General features: G+C 41.5%; 2 protein-coding genes across 4 annotated transcripts in view; one reads left to right on the top strand and one right to left on the bottom strand.

The window, feature by feature from the left end:
- ubr2 (ubiquitin protein ligase E3 component n-recognin 2) overlaps positions 1-1,979 on the top strand; it is a 63,453-nt gene extending 61,474 nt beyond the window's left edge. Inside the window, exon 45 of the mRNA XM_088322038.1 lies at positions 1,174-1,979. Coding sequence (XP_088178164.1) covers positions 1,174-1,315 — 142 coding nt within the window. The 3' untranslated portion in view covers positions 1,316-1,979. The remainder of the gene's footprint in view (positions 1-1,173) is intronic.
- A 695-nt stretch (positions 1,980-2,674) lies between these two features.
- The window catches only part of hecw1a (HECT, C2 and WW domain containing E3 ubiquitin protein ligase 1a), a 71,722-nt gene continuing 57,410 nt past the window's right edge, over positions 2,675-16,986 (bottom strand). For all 3 annotated transcript variants that reach the window (XM_088321980.1, XM_088321981.1, XM_088321982.1), the window contains 7 exons: positions 15,847-15,999; positions 15,680-15,778; positions 15,478-15,607; positions 12,513-12,659; positions 9,833-9,947; positions 9,570-9,768; positions 2,675-8,524 (listed from right to left, as the gene is read on the bottom strand). In XM_088321980.1, the coding sequence (XP_088178106.1) occupies positions 8,413-8,524; positions 9,570-9,768; positions 9,833-9,947; positions 12,513-12,659; positions 15,478-15,607; positions 15,680-15,778; positions 15,847-15,999 (955 nt within the window). In that variant the 3' untranslated portion in view covers positions 2,675-8,412. The remainder of the gene's footprint in view (positions 8,525-9,569; positions 9,769-9,832; positions 9,948-12,512; positions 12,660-15,477; positions 15,608-15,679; positions 15,779-15,846; positions 16,000-16,986) is intronic.

Raw genomic sequence — 16,986 nt, 5'->3', positions numbered from 1 at the left:
TGAGTGAGAGAAAGAGAGACCACAATAATGAGAGAGCATACTAGAGAGAGAGGGGGGAAAGAGAAAGAGCAAAATAGCGAGAGAGAGAGAAATAGAGACAGTACAATAACGAGAGAGACCACAATAGCGAGAGAAAACAATAGCAAGAGAGAGGGAAATAGAGAGAGTACAATAACGAGAGAGAGAGCACAATGGCAAGAGAGAGCTCAATAATGAGAGAGGGAAATAGAGAGCACAATAGCGAGAGGGAGGGAGAGAGAGCATAATAGTGAGAGAGAGAGAGAGCATAATAGAGAGAGAGGGGAGAAAGTGAGCAAAATAGCGAGAGAGAGAAAGAGACAGTACAATAACGAGAGAGACCACAATAGCGAGAGAAAACAATAGCAAGAGAGAGGGAAATAGAGAGAGTACAATAACGAGAGAGAGAGAGAGGGGAAAAGAGAGAAAGAGAAAGATAAATAGTAAGAGAGAGAAAGAGAGAATTCAATAATGAGAGAGAGAGAGAGGGAAATAGAGAGAGAGGGGAGAAAGAGAAAGAGAGCAAAATAGCGAGAGAGAGAAAGAGACAGTACAATAGCGAGAGAAAACAATAGCAAGAGAGAGAGGGAAATAGAGAGAGTACAATAACGAGAGAGAGAGAGAGGGGAAAAGAGAGAAATAGAGAAAGATAAATAGCAAGAGAGAGAAAGAGAGCTCAATAATGAGAGAGAGAAAGAGGGAAATAGAGAGCACAATAGCGAGAGGGAGGGAGAGAGAGCATAATAGCAAGAGAGAGGTAAAGAGAAATAGAGAGCGCAAAATAGCAAGAGAGTGAGAGAAAGAGAGAGCACAATAGAGAGAGAGCGGGGAAAGAGAAATAGAGAGAGCAAAATGGCAAGAGAGTGAGAGGGAGAAATAGAGAGGGAGAGGGAAATATAGAGAGTACAATAGCAAGAGAGAGAGAGGGAAATAGAGAGAGAGAGGGAGAGCACAATAGTGAAAGAGAGGAAAAAAAAAATGGCCAAGTCAAATACACACTTACAGAGGTTCTAGAGCTGCGGGTATGTCTTGGATCGAAATTTTCTGCAAATTTTACAGGAATGTTACGGGAGTTAACGGTACCAGAGAGCTTGGAAAATAACGGCCGCGAAAAAGGTTCCAAAACCCGATCAAAATGTCCTTTTTGTGCGGCAGGCGCGGGAACCCCCTCCATCTTTGTTGGGAGCGCTACGGGAAGATCCAACGTCTCTGGCGTCAGCACGGCATCGCCGAGGTCATAGGACACGCCCAGGAGGCCAATCAGACGCTGGTGGCCATCGACTGGCAACACCTGTGATTGGATAACAGAAATGGAAGCCCCGCCCCCTCAGCTGTGATCGGATCACGTAAATGGAAGCCCCGCCCTCCTCACCTGTGATCGGATAACTGAAATAGAAGCCGCGCCTCCTCACCTGTGGTCGGATAATGGAAATGGAAACCCTACCCCCCCCCCTCTTTTTTTTTTTAAATACATCACAAAGAAAATCAGTGGGCCAGCCCATCACATTCAGGGATTTTCTTTTTGTTCCCACGTATCAAAGGCGAAACCGTTTCATCCAAAACACACACCTGGTATTTACCCGGCTGTGATATCCCTCATTGAGATGACGTCTGACGATGAAATTGTCGGACTGAAAATGTGAAGAAAAAAGTCGAACTTTGAGTTGATTTTGCATTATGAGACTGAGTTGGGGCTTGGATTTTTTTTTTTAATCATTTTTCTCATGGACGTTTTTTGGCTTTCTGCCTTCGATGGCACCTCTTTTTTAGGGCTAAGTACTTCCTCCTAGCTTGGGACTTCAATTTTTTCGGGAGGAGTGAAACGGCAGCGTTTAAATTGTCGCATCATGTTGTCCAAATGCGAAACGTACGTAAAGAAGACCGATTTGGTTTTACGGGGTTTGTTTTTTTGTTTGCATCTGCACAGCATGTTGCCTAGTCAACCGTGGCTTTGTCAATATGTGAATTCTTGTATAAATGAGTATATTATGTACAAATTGTATAAGAAGACCGGTAATAAAAAAATCTTAAAGTAATGTCCTTGTATTTTGTTTTCTAAATATTTACAATATTTATTTCATGGCAATTCTAAGAGTACAGTGAACCCTCGCAATTTTACTTTTCGCAGTGTCGCATTGTGATCTGCGTTCTGATTGGCTAAAGCACAGGTGTAAAACAGGCGGCCCGTGGGCCAGATCAGGCCCGCGAGACAACACTCAGAGAAGCGCAAGAGAAAAACGAGCTGCAGGTTGAAATATGTCAACTTGATGTTGCCAAAGCCAGGTGCCTCCAACAAAGACACTGTACTTGTATTTATTTCTCTCTTAATCTCTTTTTTTTTCTCTTTCTCTCTCTCTCTCACTTCCTACCCTTTGTGCTTTCTATTCTCTCCTTCTGTCTTTCTATTTCTCTTTGGATTTCTTTCTTTCCCCCTCTCTCACGACATCTCTTTTGTTTCTCCCGCTCTCTCCCTCTCTTCTTTTCCCTCCCTCTTCCTCTTATTTCTCTTCTCTTTTTCTTTCTCTTTAATCTACTATTCCGGCCCTCGAGAGAATGTTTGTTCTATCGTGTGGCCCCCGAGTTAAAATGAGTTTGACACCCTTGGGCTAAAGAGTCAGTTCTCAGTGGTTTTTGAAATTATTGGATAGTACAGTGATTATTATACAGCAAAGTCATTTTATTTGTAAATGTGTAGGACATTTAACACTGGGTGAGCATTCTGTTTTGCAATGTAAAATAAACGATGGGGGGGGGGGAGTTAAACACTTACATTGAATCACATAGTCGCTCTAATTTAAGTATTTAAATGGTCTGTGGCATTTAAAATGACAAAGCGATACATTATTTTCCCAGATATTTATTTTGGACAACGGCGGCGAACACGGCCTTCACTTCATACATTTGTCAATACCAGCGGATCAATGATACAATATGGGAGGGACTGCCTGAGCTCTTATTGACAGAAATAATAGGACATTATCGACATACGCCATAACAAAAAAATGCATGCCCGGCAAAATCATCAAAGACACATCATTTCAACTTTCCCTGGATTTCAATCAATACTTCAATCGTGGTTATTTGAAAACAATCCATGATCATTAATTGGGTATAACTTACCCGCCTGAAATCGTTATTTGGTTGGTTGGTTCCTGTGGTGTGTCTTGGGCGAGTACAGCTAGGTGGCGCCCGTCCTTCTCCAGGCCAACCTATGTTTCCGCCCGGTCTCAAACCGGAAACCGAACCACTGCATTACGGAAACTAAACACCGGAGTTTAAAGGTGGGGTACCTCGTTTCAAAACTCAAGCCTGCAATCGTGACTTGAAGCCAGAAGGTGGCAGCGGAGTAACAAATAGACATGAACTCTTCTTTTCTCATCTTTTAGGGGGGTTGTTCCGCCTCCAAACAGGCATGATAGAAGTAAAGCAGATAGGCGCAATGGAAACTTAAGGATAAGGGCTCTTTGAACTCAGATGGGCATTGTCAACAGATATGAAATAGAGAAAATATTTCACTTTCAAGGGCGGCATTAGCTCAGGAGGTCGCAGCTTTGATTCCCAGCTCCTCCGTGTTACATGTGGAAGTGTCCTTGGGCAAGACACTGAATCCCTAATGCTCCCGATAAGCAGGTCGGCGCCTTGCATGGCCGCTATTGGTGTGTGAGTGTGTGTGTGAATGGGTAAGTGTGAAGCACATTGTAGAGTGCTTTGGGAGGTCTTCATTGACTTGAAAAGTGCTATAGAAATGCAGACCATTTACCATTTAGCATCTTGATTATCCTCATAACGTTTGGAGGCCGACTCCCTATTGGTGTGTGAGTGAATGGGTGAGTGTGAAGCACATTGTAAAGCGCTTCGGGAGGTCTTCATTGACTTGAAAAGCGCTGTAGAAATACAGACCATTTAGGACACCTCAAACGACGCACCCCACCTTTAACATTTTTGGGGAAACAAGCAACACGGTGACATGCCGCCTCATAAACAATGAATCTCGCACGCCCGTGACGTAAAAAAAAAAACACGACCGACAAAATGACAAGTGAATAGAAAATTCATAAATATCAAAAGGCTTCAAAAAGGAAAATCAACATTCGAGGAAAGCGCGGAGCCGCCCCCTTTGCATTCCCTAGAAATAACCATACAAACGTTTGGTAGCAAAAAATTGGTATCTACAACGTAACCCTTCTTGAGTCGATGGAGTCTTAATCCGGGGGATTTTTTTTGCGCTAATCTGGATATTATTGATGTGACGCAATGTAAAGTTGCACTCGGGGTCTCCAACCAGGGGGCCGCGGTCACTTTAGGGAGCTCACCCGGTCTGGGTCATTATTATTTTCTAATAAAATGATTTCTTTCAGTCCTGACTATTTTCACCTACTTTCAACAATGAACCTGGTAATAACATAGTAACAACATCAAATATGTAGAAATATGAAGTTATTTCAGGAAATGCATATCAGACTGGGTGCCCTTTGCGCTAATTAACAAAAAAATTGCAATTATTGATATTGGGATTTGTGGAAAATGTAACTTTAGGAGCTGCAAGTAAAACAATTCCTTTTTTTGGAAATGTCCCCGCCTCTGCATTACAGTATTCCCTCATTTAACGCAGATATTACATTCCCACCAGCCCCTGCTTTTAATTTTGTTTATTTTTGAGTGGATTTGCACAACAACTAAACACAAATCACTACAAAGCCCCGTATTCACAATATCAGTGACGTGCAGATAGGGGAGGCAGGTGAGGCTTCTGCCTCATTAAGGAAATATAACATTAAAAATATATTAAATGGTAATATTATATATCTAATTTCTCAAATTTGCAGAATTTTCACATACATTATTAATATTGTCACGGTTGCCATGGCGCCCAATTGGTCCCGCCCGTGTGTCACAGTTGCCATGGTGCCCAATTGGCCCCGCCCGGGTGCCGCCAGCTGCAGCCTGATGACAAATTGGCTCCCTGTCAGTATTTAAATTCGGTCCTGTCAGTCCCCTTTAGTCGGTCTGTCTGCGAATCTCTGTTTTTTACACGGCAAGCCCTTTTTTGCCTGTCCTTTTTTTTGCTCCTGTTTTTCTCCTATGACCTGTTTGATCTCAATCACGTCTGCTCTCCCGTACATAATTACGACCCGTTTTTGATCTCGACCACGTCTGTTCTGCCCCGAATAACAATCTGTTTTTGATCTCGACCACGTCGACTCTCCTCTCCTGGTTTTCGACCTGTTTCCGATCCCGATCACGTTTTTGCTCTTCTATCCCAGCTACTGCCCCGTTTTTTTTCGTTCCTGACACCGCCATCGCTTGCCACGGAAGACCCACTTCCGCGTCCGAGCAACCTACTCCCCACAACCAACAATCTCCGGATCATGAGTGCAATCCTTTCCCTTCTCCCCAATAAAACTGAGTAACGTTACGCGAGTGGGTTCTGTTTTCTGTTCTGGTCCTGACAATTATAATGAATGCAAATAGTTTGTTAAGTCTGAGCATCTGCTGATGAAGAGTGAGGCACGCAATTCTCTTGCCTCATGGAAGAGGGCGATAGTGAGACAATGGATTCTCAATTGGCGCAAACAAAAGAATTAGTGATCATAATAGCAAGCTAACGGCAAGTCAAGCCAACCAGTATATATTTTTCTTTTTGTTTGGACTATTTATTCAAAAGACTTAATTTATAAGCTAAGATAATCAAACTTTTTTAGGGGGGATATGATTTATAGATTGCTTTCTTGCTCTGTCATTTAAATAAGAAATATGTTCATTTATCTGTAAATCTGACCGGACACAATCCCCGTTGCACATCACTGCAGTTATTATAATATCATAACTGTTATAAAAACTCACATTTTGCAGTCGATTGTTTCGAACGTCAAATTTCCTAGACGTCATTGAACGCATCTCGCGTAGCGCCAAGACAAGGGTAGAAGCAGCTCTGTTGCTAGCTTATTTTATTATAGAAACAAAAAATATTTGAGACAAAAAAATGTCTTTATTCAATAAAATAATGGCGTGGGTTTAATAGTAGGCAAGTTATATTTATTGTTGTAGTTTGTTGTATTCGCGTGTGTTGTTCTGTCACGCTGTCGGTTAGCATGCTAACGCGGCTAGCATGCTAACGCGGCTAATGGTGTGTAGGGTGAACGTAAGTCCATTATTTTAATGTATTAATCGTTTCCTTGTCGAAATAATGATTTATTTTGTGTAGCTCATGATTGATATATTGAATGTCGCGTGTGAAGGATTTTATACATTTGACGATAAAAGATTTTATACGATTGAATACAAGTTACATTTATCGAGTGCAATGAGGATTTTCACCGAGTAGGCTTAAGTTCAATGACAGGTCACGCCAATCTGAATGCGGAATGTTTTGTCTAGATCTGTTGATAACGGGAGAAGTTGTTTCGGATGGTCCAGACATCGGGACGCTCTTCTCCGAGATAGTAGGGCCCGCGTGGGGGCTTCCCTGGTACGCCTGTGGGAGGAGCCGGCACACCAGCTTGCGGAAAGACGTGGGACGAGAAAAGAAAGGCTGAGATCGAGAGAGGAGGCTCGACAGAAACTCGAGCGACACTAATTCGGCTAATTCGATGGAGTTCACTTAGTTAAATTGTTTAAGAAATTAAATCTGCCCCCGTGTGGAAACGCCAGTCTCTTGTCCATCTTTTTAATCAAGAATCGAGCGCGCATTGTGAGGTGAATGTATGTTGTGTTTGGTTAATGGAGTCAGATAACTCATTTCGAACAATTTGGTAAACGCTACATTTTAAGATTCGATGCCCAACAAGTTTCTGTAAAGTTCTCAATGTATACCAGGGCTTAGATATAGAACATTTTTATAATCCTAAATCAATTCCATTATATTCACAAACAGGAAATAATTTGAATTATAGCCAACGATTGACATCCCCTGCCCACTGCCCGATGATTGCTGGGATGGGCTCCAGCACCCCCGTGACCCTACTGAGGATAAGCGGTGCAGCTAATGAGATGATGAATTGACATCAAGTCATTTTCCCCTTTTAAAAATGTACTTCTACGGAGTTACCCACCCCATAAATATAAACCCCACGAGAATTGTGAATCCACAAAGTAGACTAAAGGTATTGCATAAAAAGGGTGAGAAAAATGGCTTTCTTAATCTTAAATGCTTTGTAGATTTGTGGCTTCGCTTCCCAGTGCTCGACTTTCATTCTAAATGCGGCTATCCTTTAAAAATCTTTTTTTTTTCAACAACTGATTGTAAACTTGCATGAAATACCAGATGCGATTGTTTCTTTGGCGTCCGTTCGATGATTTCTGCAGCGCCAAACCTTTTGTGTTATTCACGAGTGTTAAAGGGACAGTGTGCATATCGAGTGCTTGATAGTCGTTTTCAAAATACTTCAGTCGTTAGGACAAAATAATATGGATTTAAATAATATCTATCTACCTTGGTCATATCGACAGCAATACAAATACATACAAAAACAAGGAAAAGCAAAAAAAAAAAAAATAAATACAGAAAAAAAATTGACCATAGATCCTGTGGTGAGGTGGCCTCACCCCCCTGGGGGGGTTTGAGAATTCTCCCCTCTCTATCTCTACTCCCTAAGAGACAGCAAGGCAAAGAAAGGGGGACGAGAGACCAAAAAGTCTCGCAAAACCTAAGTTATAGCTCACTAAATGTGAGAGGGTGTGGAAGTAAAGCGACTGAGTGGAAGAAAGAGGCGATCGGAAGGATGATGACTGAAAGGACCGTATTGAAATAATAAGCAACTCTAATTCAAACGTGCATTTTTTTGAATCACTCGTATGTCGAGAAGTTTGCATTTATTTGATGTAACATGAGCCTCACTTCAAGGAAGCTGACATCATTGTCCGCCATCCTGCTGCTACAGGTACTCCAAACACCTTGTGTAAGGCTGAGCCAAAGATGAGTCACTTTGGGTCTCTAGTTTGTATTCTTCCTCGTGCCTTTTAGCACTTGATTTTGGTTGCGGTGCATAACACAGTGGTCAAATATTACACAGTGTCCCTTTAAGACGGCATTTAAAGGATTAATTGTGCTGCTCATTTCGAGAAAATCTTCAAAAAAATGAATCAGAATTTTTTACTGTTAAAATTGTCTTCAATGGCTTTACATATAAGCTATACTCGTTGCTATTAGCATCTGGGTGCGTGCGTTGCATTTTTGGCTGCATGTATTTTGATTGATGCAATTAGAAATCCCCGAACACCAATACAACTCTTATGACAATATTTCCAGTCCCAAAGACCCCTCAAATGTGAGACCAATACACGATACCTTAACATTCATCCGACATATAAACCACGTCACCGACATCCTTGCTCAGTCCGCTTTAGTCCTTGGCCGTTTCGGCCGACGTGCACTCTTCGATTGTTTTATGCGCCTCACTCCAGACCGAATGTACTGGTTTCCTCCACAGCCGTCAGCAGTTTTTCGTACAACATGGTGTACGAAGGATAGGGAGGCAGGTCCAGACGGTTAAAACACGTATGGGCCCTGAAAAAAGACACAATCTGGTCAGTGAGGCTTAGACAATGGGGTATCGTTTTTAATGTGCAGTGTGTCAAATAAGTATTGAGTCGACTACTAATTGTGCAACTTCTCCCACTTGAAAATATTTGCGAGGCCTGGTAATGGTCAACATGGGTAAACTTTGTTGTAGAATAATGAAGTCGGAGCTTATCGAGATAATGAGGACACATTTGTTTAGACAGGAAATTCCAGGCTTGTTTCTCCAGAGTTTAAATGTCAGCAAGTGTTATTAATAATAACATTCGCCTTGGTCTGGAACAGCTTGCGAGCTGACAGGAATTTGGCTGGGTCAGGCCGACCCAAACGATTTTCTTGGAAATCGGCGTAATTTTGGAGAATCGAAAGAAGACGAAAACATTCGGAAAAAACATTGTCAATTCCTGGAAGCATGCACTTTGAGAAAAACAAGCGCGTCATCGCAAGAGGAACCACTAAGCAACATGTGATATTTCTGACGTGATGTTTTTGCTCCGAAGGGTACAAGAATGCTGATTGTCTCTTAGATGAATGAGAACAATGTTTGGACACTGACGAACATCAATAAACAACTTCTCCCTCTTCCGTCAAAATTCCTCTACTTTTGTGCATATTTCTGGGGCATATTTCACGGGCTGCTCCGAAAACCTCAACCATGAAAAAAAAATCACATTGTATGATTTTTCAAGAATATATTTGCAAATCATTGTGGAAAATAAATAATCAGTCAATACTAAATGTTCATCTCAATACTTTGTCATGTACCCTTTGTTGACAATAACGGCAATAAGTCAAACGTTTTCTGTAACTCTTCACAAGCTTTTCACACACTGCTGCTGGTATTTTGGCCCATTCCTCCATGCAGATCTCTTCTATGGCGATAATGTTTAGAGGCTGTCGTTGGGCAACACAGACTTTCAACTCCCTCCACATATTTTCTAAGGGGTTGAGTTCCTCTGATGCAATTCAGTTTGATCTGACCACACATTCTCCCAGTCCATCTCCAGTGCGTACGTATAAGACATAAAATAACCTGGGCAGTGACGTGATCTTCCCCCACTTTTCGATACAGAAACGTCTCAGGCCGTTGGATCCACGCAGGGACGCGAAGCCTTCGTACGGGACGCTCGACGTCCCGGTGACGAACTGGAGAAGGCGGAGACGCTGCTCGTTGTTGAAGCGCTCCACCGCGACCCAGAACCACCGCATGACCATGTGGCCGTCGTGATATCCTTGTGGAAAGAAAGAATTAGTGTAGAAAAACTTCGTAGGGTGAAAAAAAACTGCAAAAAATACCTCCTCTGTACTCTGTATTGCTCCTCCAGTCACCGAGGTCGATCTCCACAGTGCCGGCGATAACAAGTTCCAGTTCTCGGGCGTCAAACACAGACACTAACCTGGAGTCCACCACCTGGGATAGAGCAAAACGCATGAAGTAATATTGGGTACATGAGTTTAGCATGTTATGAAACAGAAATATTTCCTTAAGGCACAGGTGACAAGCAGGCGGCCCGCGGGCCAGATCAGGCCCGCTAAAGGATTGAATCCGGCCCGCGAGACAACGCTCAGAGAAGCGCAAGAGAAAAACGAGCTGCAAGTTGAAATATGTCAACTTGATGTTGCCAAAGCCTGGTGCCTCTCACAAAGACACTGTACTTGTATTTCTTTTTTCTCTCTCTCTCTCTCTCAGATGTTTTAATTTATCTTTCTTGCTTTCTCTTTTTTCTCTTTCCTTCTCACTATCTTTCCCTCTTTCTTCTCTCTCTCTCTCTCTCTCTCATTTTTTTTCTCTATTGTTTTCTTTCTCTGTCTTGCCCTCTTTGTTTTTCTCTTTCTCTCTAACTTTCTTTTTTCTTTTTCTCTTTCCTTCTCATTCTCCCTCTTTCACTCTTTTACTCATTTTGTTCTATTTATCTCTCTCTATTTTGCTCTTTCCTTCTTTTTTCTCACTTTGTCTCACTCTTCCTCACTCTCTTTCTAATGCTCACTCTTGTCATCTATTTTTCTTACTCTATCTTTTTCTCCTTTCTTATTCTTTTGATCTTTCTCTTTCTCACTTTCTTTTATTTTCTTTTTCTGTCTCTTTTTCCTCTTTTCCTCTCTCAGTCTTTCTCCTTTTTTTCTCCGTTTCTCTGTATCGTTTTCACTCTTTCAATTCGTCTCACTTTTTCTCCATGTTTCTGTCTCGCTCACCTTCTCTGTCCCTTACATATTCTCTCTCTCCTTATCTTTCCCTTTTTCATTTTCTCTCTTTTTCTCTTACTTTTTCTCTCTTTTTCTTAAACCTACTAGTCCGGCACCAGTGAGATTTTTCTTTTTAGCATGCGGCCCCCAGCTCAATTGAGTTTGACACCCCTGCTCTAGAGTATTTAGGTCTGGACCTTGGCTTGGCCTTTTTAACACCTTTATATTGTTAGTTTTCAACCATTCCATCGTAAATTTTGCTTTATTTTTAGGTTGCGTTGTCCTGTTGGAAGATAAGCCTGCGCCCCATTCTCAGCTCTCTTGCAAACTCTCTCTGCATTTGGGTCCGTCCATCTTCCAATCAACTAAGGATCTTCCTAGTCCATGCTGAAGAAAAGCAATCCCAAAGCATGACGCTGCTACCACCATGTTTGACAGTAGGGCTGGTGCTTTCAGGGTGATGTGCAGTGTTACTGTTGTGGTTTATTGGAGTCGAGCTTGACATAAGGAGAACACATTAATTTAAAAAATTCCAGGCTTGTTTCTCCCGAGTTTAAAATGTCAGCGAATGTTATTATTAATCGCCTTGGGCTGCCAAGTAATAACATTCGCTTGTCGTGGAGCAAGCGGTCAAGTCAGGAATTTGGATGTGTCAGGCCGACTCCAACGAGTTTCTCGGAAATGGTGTAACTTTGGAAAATCGAAAGAGGAGGAAAACATTCTGGGGAAAAAACATGGTGTCTGGTAGCGTGCATTTTGAGATAAACACGCGCGTCATCGCGAGGGGGACGCGCTAAGTAACATGAGATGTCGTCTGAGGATATAAAAAGCTGATTGTCTCTTAGACGAATGAGAACTCCGTTTCGAACTCTGACGAAGATAAATAAACGTCTCTCCCTCTCCCGCCAAGATCTACCTGCATCTTGTTTTTATGTTTTGGGGCTGCTCCGAAATGACTCGCTTTGCATTCAGCCCAAAAAGTTCAATTTCGGTCTGATCTGACCAGAGCACCTTGCTCTACATCTCATTTGTGGCTTCTTGCAAAGGCCAAACGGGCCTTTTTATGGTATTCTTTAAGAAAGGGCTATCTTCTTTCCACTCTTCCATAAAGAGCAGATTTATTCAGGGTACGACTGATAGTTGTCTTATGCACAAATTGTCCCGTGCAGATCATCCAATGTGATCATGGGCCTCTTGGTGGCTTCCCCGATTAGTTTTTTCCTTGTTTGGGCCAAATGTTTAGAGGGACAACCAGATCTTGGTAGGTTTGCATTAGTTTTGTGCTCTCTCCATTTTGATAGTTTTGCTCGCACAGTGCTCCAGGAGATGTCCTTGTATCCCATTCCTGCTTTGAACTTTTCCACAACCGAATCCCGGACCTGCCTGATGTTTTCTCGGGTCTTCATAATGCTGTCTGTTCTCCAGTGTCTCTTTTCACAGAATTCAGAGCCCGTCATAGAGCATGTGGATTCAAACTGAGACTTAATGACACACAGGTGCAATCTGTTTGTCATTGTTAGTCATTTAGATCAACATTTCATCACTCAGATGTCATCTGGAGTCAGGTAGCTAAGCTAAGAGAAGAGGGGGCAATATTTTTGCAACACCTACTTTTCAGTTTTTTCGTTGTGAATAGAATACAAAATGTTGAAATAATTAAGTTCAACTTCACGATTGTGTCTCACATGATTGTTGACTCTCAGGAAATAGGTTTAGTTTTGGAGCTTTGAGTTTGAAGCCTGAAATACGACAAAAAGTTGTCGGGGTGCCAATACTTTCGCTAGGCATTTACCTCGTAGAAGCCTCTGACCAGCGCTTCCGTCTGTTGCACGACTCCTCTCTCCACCCGCCATTTCGTCATTCGCTCGATGTAATCCTTTTTGTTCTTCTCAGTCACTTGCAAATTGGAGCCTCCGGATTTTAACTCTCGCTCCGTTACCTAGCAACAGTGGGGGAATGGAAAACACGCGTGGACGATAATAAACATGTTGCTGCAATGCAGAATGGATCGACATGAATAATTTCATACTATCGGGGTTCGTGCACCCTTTTCATGGCCAAATCAAATTCTAGCACTTTTTAAGGACTTTCAGAGGGAATTTTCCAATGTCTTCAGTACCATTCAAAGGAATAAAACATTATGATAGATAGATAGGAGATAGATATAGATATAGAGAGAGATATAGAGATATATAGAGAGAAAGAGATAGAGAGAGATATATTAATATAGATGGATATAGATAAGGATAGATATAGATGGATATATATATAGATATTGATATAGATAGATAGAGATAGATGGATATACTGGACTGTCTCAGAAAATTAGAATATTTTGATAAAGTTCTTTATTTTCTGTAATGCAATTAAAAAAACAAAAATGTCATACATTCTGGATTCATTACACATCAACTGAACTATTTCAAGCCTTTTATTATTTGAATATTGCTGAAATTGGCTTACAGCTTAAGAAAACTCAAAAATCCTATCTCAAAATATTAGAATATCATGAAAAAGTATACAAGTAGGCTATTCAACTAATCGCCTAAATCATCTAACTCGAAACACCTTGCGAGGGTTTCCTAAACCTTAAAAACACTCAGCTTGGTTCAGTAAACTAAATCACAAGTATGGGGAAGACTGCTGATCTGTCTGCTGTCCAGAGGACCATCATTGATACCCTCCATCAGGAGGGTAAGACACAAAAAGAAATTTCTCAAAGAGCAGGCTGTTCACAGAGTGCAGTTTCAAAGCATATCCACAAAAAGTCTGTCGGAAGGGAAAAATGTGGCCGGAAACGCTGCACAACCAAGAGAGATGACCGCAGCCTTAACAAAATTGTGAAGAAGAGCCGCTTCCAGAATTTGGGGGAGCTTTAAAGACAGTGGGCTGAAGCTGGAGTCCAGGTATCAAAAGCCACAGTTCACAGACGTGTCCGGGAAATGGGCTACAATAGCCGTATTCCCATGGTCAAGCCACTTCTGAACTCAAGACAACGGAAGAAGCGTCTGACTTGGGCTATGGAGAAGAAGCACTGAACAGTTGCAGAGTGGTCCAAAGTCCTCTTTTCAGACGAAAGCAAGTTTTGCATTTCATTTGGAAGTCAAGGCGCCAGAGTCTGGAGAAAGGCTGGAGAAGAGCAAAATCCAAGTTGCTTGAAATCCAGTGTGAAGTTCCCACAGTCAGCAATGGTTTGGGGAGCCATGTCAGCTGCTGGTGTTGGTCCACTGTGTTTTATCAAGTCAGGAGTAAATGCAACTGTGTACCAAGAGATTTTAGGGCACTACATGCTTCCATCTGCTGAAAAGCTCTATGGAGATGAGGATTTCATTTTCCAGCATGATCCGGCACCTGCCCACAGTGCCAAAACCACCAGTAACTGGTGCACTGACCATGGCATCACTGTCCTTGATTGGCCTGCTAATTCCCCTGACCTGAACCCCATCGAGAATTTGTGGGGTATAGTTAAGAAGAAGATGAAAGACACCAGACCTGCAAATGCAAATGAGCTGAAGGCCGCTATCGAAGCATCCTGGGCATCAATAACACCTCAGCAATGCCACAGGCTGATTGCCTCCATGCCACGCCGGATTGATCCAGTAATCCGTGCAAAAGGATTCCCGACCAAGTACTGAGTGCATCAATGGACATTTTCAAATGTTTGATTTAGTTTTGCTGTTATAAAATTATTTTTTTACTTGGTCTGAGGAAGTATTCTAATATTTTGAGATAGGATTTTTGAGTTTTCTTAAGCTGTAGGCCAAATTCAGTAATATTAAAATAATAAAAGGCTTGAAATAGTTCAGTTGATGTGTAATGAATCCAGAATGTATGACATTTTTGTTTTTTTAATTGCATTACAGAAAATAAAGAACTTTATCACAATATTCTAATTTTCTGAGACAGTCCAGTAGATATTGATATAGATATATATATATATAGATAGATAGAGATATAGATAGATAGATAGAGATATATAGATATAGATATAGATATATATAGATATAGATATATATAGATATAGATAGAGATATATATATATATATAGATAGATATAGATATATATAACTATAGATAGATTGATATATATATATATCGATATAGATAAATGGGTATAGATATAGATAGATAGAGATATAGAGAGATATATAGATGGATCGATAGATACAGACAGACACTTTATTCATCCCGGTAGGGAAATTCCCATTTCCAGCAGTATCCTTGTGTTGACAAATAAAACAATAAAACAAAAGATATAGAATACAAAAATACCCAATATAATGTTTTGCTATTGAGTATTTAAATAGTGCTAGAAGCAGTATATGTTTCCACCTGGTTTTGAACCAGGGATCTATCGCGTGTAAGGCAAGTGTGATAACCACTTCACTATAGAAACAGCTGTCAGAACCAGTATACGTTTCCACCCTGGTTTTGAACCAGGGACCTATAGCGTGTGAAGCAAGTGTGATAACCACTTCACCATTGGAACAGTTTCAATGCCCAGTATTTCATGATATATTAATTGTAAAAAAACCTAAAATATACTACTTCAGGGATTTCACTTATCACGGGTACGTTTTGGAACTAAACCCTTAGAAATTCTTCCGAGATCACATTCTTCAAGGGCTCAGAGGATGGTTTTAGGACAGGATCTAAGTCTCTTATCTAAAAGAGTCTCTCACGGTCAAGCTCAAAATTCATTAATGTCTTCTCTCCCTATTTCGAGTGTCAACTTAAGTTTAAATTGAACACCCTACCTGGCCAAAGACCTCCTCATTCACGGTGAAGGTGAGGTCCAGGATGTCCGTGATGTCGTTGTCCTTCATCCACTGCAGAGACTGATGGAACTCCTCATCCAGATACTCCAGATCAGAAAGATCTGTAGCTCTATAAAATCCGCGGATCGGCGACATTAACCACAAATTCGACCGAGATGTACCGAAAATGGAATATGCTCACAATCGGAGTAGCGCCTTGTAAAAAGGTCTGGTGAAGAAGGCGTCGAGGAGGTACTGATGAATCAGAGCCAGTCCCAGGATGCGGCCGCTGAAACGGAACCTGGACACATATAAATATGAAAGTTTATGAGAAAAGGCAAAGAGCCGAATGATATTTTAACAACTTACCATTCCAGATGGTTCTCCACAAACGCCGACATGGGGCTGATTTGAACAGTGTAGGTGTCGTTGGCCGAGTATTCGAAAAGACCGTAGTAGGGATTGAACAATTCCTGAGACAAAAGGAAGAAAAATTCCCTGGATGGTCCGCTGTAATCTAACCTGAGGACAAAATGGACAAACTCTTAATTTTTCGATTTGCCATGATACAAAATCACGCAGTGGCTAATTAGCCAACTATTTGTGCTGTTTCCCAATTATGTTAAAATAAGAATATAGCTTTTAATTGAAGCTTCAAATTTGACAGGACAATTATCATTTTAGAATGTAATGTGGTGTTTTAAATGTTTGAAACAAACATTAACTTGCTAGCTATTGAAGTTATATACTATTTTATACACTGTTTTATCTCATGAAAAGTCAAATATACTTGTTCTAAAATCTGACTTCAGTGTTTGAGGGCAAACTCTGAGAGAAGGGTGTCGTAAACCGCACTTTGCGTTGGAATGTGCCTTTTCTTCCATTCTATGATAATAACAATGACTTATCACCTCGCCTGGAGTGGTGGAGTAGGTGCCTGGTACCATTCTCTTGGGAGGGTGATAACCTATCACCCCTCCTCCCATATTTCAAATCATGGGTGGGAAATTTGCATCGACGACTGCGGACCAATCAGCCAGAGGCTCGGTCAAATAATTGGCAAGTACAGAATTCCCTCGTTTTTTGCGGTTAATGGCCAGGCTATTGGTTTCCCTTTCGACGCCGTCTCAATCGATTCCAGGACGCGATAACAATCCAAAGAGCACCTGCCGCTGATCAGCATTTGTTTCCGTACATCTGACTTTCTTTAGATTCGCATTTAATCGATGAATTCATTTTCAATGTACCAAGTCACTAACAGCTAGCGGCCTCTATCCTTCCCTGTTTTATTCCACTAGTACTCAAAAAATACTTGTCCTAAGTTTGACCTCAGCCTTGAGTGCATTTCTTAAGAAGGGTGTCGTAAACCGCTTTTGCTTTGGAATGTGTCTTTAGTTTCAGCCTGTGCAGATAACAACGACTTATCACCTCGCCTGAGGGGTTAGAATGTGAGTGTCGTGCCCCATTCTGTCCGGAGGGCGATGACCTATCCCCCTTCTCCCGAGCTTC

The sequence above is a fragment of the Urocampus carinirostris genome, chromosome 18, assembly GCF_059441175.1.
Source record: "Urocampus carinirostris isolate Australia breed hairy pipefish chromosome 18, RoL_Ucar_1.0, whole genome shotgun sequence".
NCBI classification, from domain to species: domain Eukaryota; kingdom Metazoa; phylum Chordata; class Actinopteri; order Syngnathiformes; family Syngnathidae; genus Urocampus; species Urocampus carinirostris.
The sequence above is the reverse complement of the archived record's forward strand: the minus strand, read 5'-3'. Positions and strand labels throughout refer to the sequence as shown.